The sequence below is a fragment of the Sinocyclocheilus anshuiensis genome, unplaced genomic scaffold (genome assembly GCF_001515605.1).
Source record: "Sinocyclocheilus anshuiensis isolate Anshui unplaced genomic scaffold, SAMN03320099.WGS_v1.1 scaffold319, whole genome shotgun sequence".
NCBI classification, from domain to species: Eukaryota; Metazoa; Chordata; class Actinopteri; order Cypriniformes; family Cyprinidae; genus Sinocyclocheilus; species Sinocyclocheilus anshuiensis.
Genome location: NW_015552566.1, coordinates 1877840 through 1882608, shown reverse-complemented (window position 1 = coordinate 1882608; position 4769 = coordinate 1877840). Strand labels below are relative to the sequence as shown.

The window sequence follows — 4769 nt, the reverse complement described above, 5'->3', positions numbered from 1 at the left end:
TCTTATCTCTCATAACATTAAGGTGATGAACGTGAGTCTGGCCGAGGGCGACGTGGTCAGATTTGAAGACCTGGCCGGCCGGGAACCTTCTGTCCTGGCCAACGAGTCCATCTTACTGAAAGGTCTGGTGGTACGCAGCTGGAGCAACCAAATCTCCATCCACTTCCGCAGCCGGCAGCCGCAGTCCAGCTCCTTGCTGCTGCGTTACCAAGGTGAGCCGTCCTACGTGTCAACCTCTAAACATCTGCTTCATCTACTTCCCTGCTAATTGCACTTGTGCCAGTGTCTCCGGCTGGCATGGATCCAGCGCTCTAGACAAACCTGTTTATGAGTGTACACTTACTGATTAGATTGGCACGAACGATTAGGACTCTGGGAGTAGGGAGCTCTCAATCATTGCTTTCTATTAGGAGAGACTCTCTGTGCACTGAAGGGGAAACACTCCTTGTTATCTCATGTCAGCATAATATGCTCATGTTAGCCTGAAAATGACAGCTGCTGTCAATAGGCCGCATAATTACATCAGAGAATGACTTGGATAATTCTCTGCTAATAGTCTTATAACAGAGTCATCAAGGGGAGATTGGCACAACAGAAAAGGTTACGGAGCGCTGATGTGCCCTGCCCCGCACAGCACCGCTTTCTCGTTTGTTACGCAGGGCGATAAAATGACAAATGACTGTATACAGGCAAATTCTTTTGTTTCTGTGAGCTAATGAACTGTGGCGGGTTTGTAGTGGAGTAATATCATTTTTTGCACATCCTTAATATGCCCTTTGAATAAGAAAGTCGTTTACACTCCACCCCCTCTTTCTGTCTCTCTCTCTGTCTTTATGAGTGTGTGGGGGGTAATCAGTGGTGTTCAGCTTTCTTAGAAAAGAAGCCGTACATTCCCTCTATTTGACTTATAGCAATCATCCGCAGGAGCCAGACAGCACATATTTCATAAAGTCTCTCTGTTTCTTTACAAAACTTCCAATTACTTCGCTCCGAAGGCCCTGCTCCCCCTGTTTCCGGTTCAATTTAATGTTCTCCAGCTGTTATGTTGGGTGGATGTGCACACGCAAGAGCAGCTAATTTTGCCACTGGGTTTACACTCGCCTTGACATTGATATAATGGCTAACAAGGAAGGAAAGGAATCAAACAGGGATTGAGATCTAGTGTAAATATATGGTGCAGAATGGCTGTAGATTTAGGGATGAACAAAAATGATATGATTACTATATTTACTCAACCTGTTGTCATTTTGAACCCGTGTGAGTGACTTTCTTTTGTAGATGACAAAAGAAGTAGTTTAACAGAATGTTCATACTGCTCTTTTTCGGATAATAAAGATAGTGATCAGAACCTGACCATAATTATTTTCCCTTTTGGCAAAACTCCCAAATCTCATGTATATTTATATAGCATGTCAAGATATTACATGCCAAATAAATGCCAAATATCAATGAAGTAATGTTATTTTAGTATTATTTTTATATTATTTTAGTATTTATTAATATTTTAAATTAGATTTTATTTTATTTTTGTATTTTCAGTTTCAGTCATTTTGCTTTGTGTCATTTTTATTATTTTTTATTTAGTTTTAATTTATTCATTTATTAGCTTTATGTATATTTCAGCTTTAGTTTTAGTAATTTTAGTACTTTAACTTTTCATTAGTCTTTTAAGGTTTATTTTTTCATCTAATTTATTTACATTTTATTTTAGCTACATATTTCAGTTACCAAAAATATTTTAATAGTTTTAGTTAATGATAACAACTCTGCAATGAAGCCAAATATTAATACCAAACGTGCATATTCGAATAGCATGAATATACAGCAGATTTTAAGGTTTTTAGATTTAAAGTGTATAATTTGTATAACTTTTAATAATATTTATAATAAATCAAATATTAATTTATAGAATAATAAATAAAGCATTTAAACAATTCACAATAATTATAATATTGAATTAAATTTTGGCCTCTTCACTCAAATCTGCAGTATGACTTTGGAGGATGTCTGTCATTTCACTTTGTTTCCAAAAACTTGTTGCATCTCAATAATTTGAGGTTAGAATCTCCCTACTGATGTCAAAACCAAACCTACAGCCTTGTACTTCAACATATTGAGGTTATAGAGAGAATGATCCTCATTGAGCTACCAAATAAAATGATAGTCCACTTGATTTTCTGCAATCATTGAGGTTAGATGCAGGTTCTGTTTGCATTTTTGCACTTTATTTAAGTTTTCCTTGCTTCCTTTCACCTCACTTTCAGAAAACTACTCGTAATGGAATAACACTTCTGGATGTTTTTGTTCGAATATCATTTTTTTTTGACAAGGTCATGTCAGACATGTCTAGAAAAAAAAAATTGGCTGTTTCGACATGGATGAGCCTGTATCTCCATTTGATTGCCTTAGCTTTTTCCAAGGCTTTGTGTTGTGAGCATTAGAGTAGAAACACATCAAACTCTTTTATAGTGCATTTAACTTTGATCTCTTGTCATGTGTCTGTAGCAACGCTATTTTCTACTATACCTCTAACACACCGGTCCTGTCTCAATGTTCAGCAGGCCGTACAGTTTGACGGATGACAGATTCTCTAAATGGGAACCTCCATCAGAGACACTCACATTAAAGATTTAGACCTCTCAATAATTCAGATCACAATGAAAGAACCCTCGCCGCCCCCCTTTGCGTCTGGATAAAGGTTAAACACAAACAAGGCAGGACTGATGGAGTGGAGTTAGAAATGGAGGCTGTTGGGGTCTGAATGGCCTTTCAACAGGTAATCGCCCCCTTCGCCGCACCACCAAATGCCACAAGCTTCAGATAATGTCACTCTCATACGACACTGCAGAGGAAGCACATCTGTATGCATATGCATGTGTTGCAGGTAAACTGATTTGGCGAATGCTTTAGCAGGGTATTATGAGCTGAGGATCTCAGTCCTGCCCCGGTAAGAGCTCAGTTGTGTAGTTGAGCCGTGATAAAGTCGGCTGATCTGGGCTGAGCCTAGCCGTGCATGGCGAGCTGCTGTGTGAGGTGATGGCTGAGGAAGCTGCTGTAATATCCTCCACCCTGCCGCTCGCCCCTCCCAGAGGAGATTAACCCTGCAGGGCGAGGGATCACCTGCTGAGATACACGCTCTCACCCACTGACACACATCCTCAGCCGAAGCAGGGCTCCACTTCTTGCTTTTTTTTGTCTGTTACTTTCTTTGCACTCTCGTTTGGCCAAAATTCACACTCACCAAGCACCACATGCAAGTAAAAAAGACTTTTGCGAGTAAATGAAAGCTTTGCTGGCCAGTTGGCATGTAACTTTTTGAAGAAAATCTTATTTTTTTTATTTATTTAAGGATTCAGTAAATTCATTGACTGTTGTGAGGTTTTTTTAACACTTTTTTTTTCGTTTTTATGAACAAAATAGTAGAAACAAAATAGTTTTTTAGACATGTTTTTACTGAGTTTTTTCACTATCACTCACAGCACAGCATGGTCTTTTAGTTTCAATCTTTCTGAAAATCCTGCATCGAATTGTGCCTTGTTTGTAAACGAACCTGTGGTAAAATGAAGTGAACAAAAGACCAAGTTCTTACTGATGCGGTCTGGAACTTCATTAAAAATAAACTTCTTCCTTTTGTTTTTTGCATAGACCTGTGTTTGCCTCTCTCGTTTTTTACCTACTACATGCACGAATTGGTGGGTGGGGCTAAACAGGCAGTGATATAGAAGCAGGCGTTATTCTTCTGCTGAGGAGGTGGAGTTTAGCCACACTATTACATCATAAAGTGCCAAATTCCACAACCTGTCATTTTGGCAGATTGGCTTCAATATAACCTCTTTTAGATTAATGATAAAGTTTTGAGTTCTGAAACTTAAAGGATGTTTTTAAAGCAAAATGACCTCAAGGGAATTTTAATTTCTCAGTTCATGACCCCTTTAACAAAAACCCAATAAAAACAGTAATATTGTGAAATATCAATACAATTTAATCAATTTAATGTATCTCTTTTCTATTGTATTTTATATGCAATTTATTCCTGTAATGGCAAAGCAGAATCTTCAGTGTCACATGATCCTTCAGAAATCTTTCTAATATGCTGATTTGTGGCTCAAGAAACATTTCTTATTATCAATGTTGAAAACAGTTGTACTGCTTAATATTTTTGTGTAAACAGTGCTAGATTCTTCAGTGAATAGAAAGTTCAAAAGAACGTCTCTAGGTTACGTATGTAACCCGAGGGAACGAGACGTCGAGATTTGCTTTGGGAACGCCCTTGCGTGACCGCGTTCTGAAGCACGTGTCAAATCAGTCCAATGGAGCAGCGAGACGTCACGAGCGGGGTGATGTAAGCACGAGAAAGTATAAAAGCGCATCCGGCAGCGCGCAAACCAGCTTCGATGAAGTAGCGTCTGCAGGGATGCAGGGAGTATGGCAAAGAGACGCAGCGTCTCGTTCCCTCGGGGAACCATGGTTACATACATAACCTAGAGACGTTCCCCTTCAGGAACTCGAGCTGCGTCGAGATTCGCTTTGGGAACGAGAATATCCACTGCGCCATACTACCAAGTCCCTGCCTGTGTGTGTATCTTACGAGCACATCACGAAGAGAGAACTTGGGAACCTGGGGTAGATGCCAGGTCTAGGTTGTAAAAGCAGACAAAAGTGTGCGGAGAGGACCAGCCCGCCGCAGCACAAATGTCCTGCAAGGCCACACCCAAGTTGAAAGCCTTGGAGGCCGCCATACTCCTGGTTGAGTGCGCTCTGACCCCCAT

General features: G+C 39.9%; 1 protein-coding gene across 1 annotated transcript in view; it reads left to right on the top strand.

The window, feature by feature from the left end:
* Window positions 1-22: 22 nt before the first annotated feature.
* The window catches only part of LOC107664941 (seizure protein 6 homolog), a 78755-nt gene continuing 74008 nt past the window's right edge, over window positions 23-4769 (top strand). The window contains exon 1 of the mRNA XM_016455641.1: window positions 23-212. Coding sequence (XP_016311127.1) covers window positions 26-212 — 187 coding nt within the window. The 5' untranslated portion in view covers window positions 23-25. The remainder of the gene's footprint in view (window positions 213-4769) is intronic.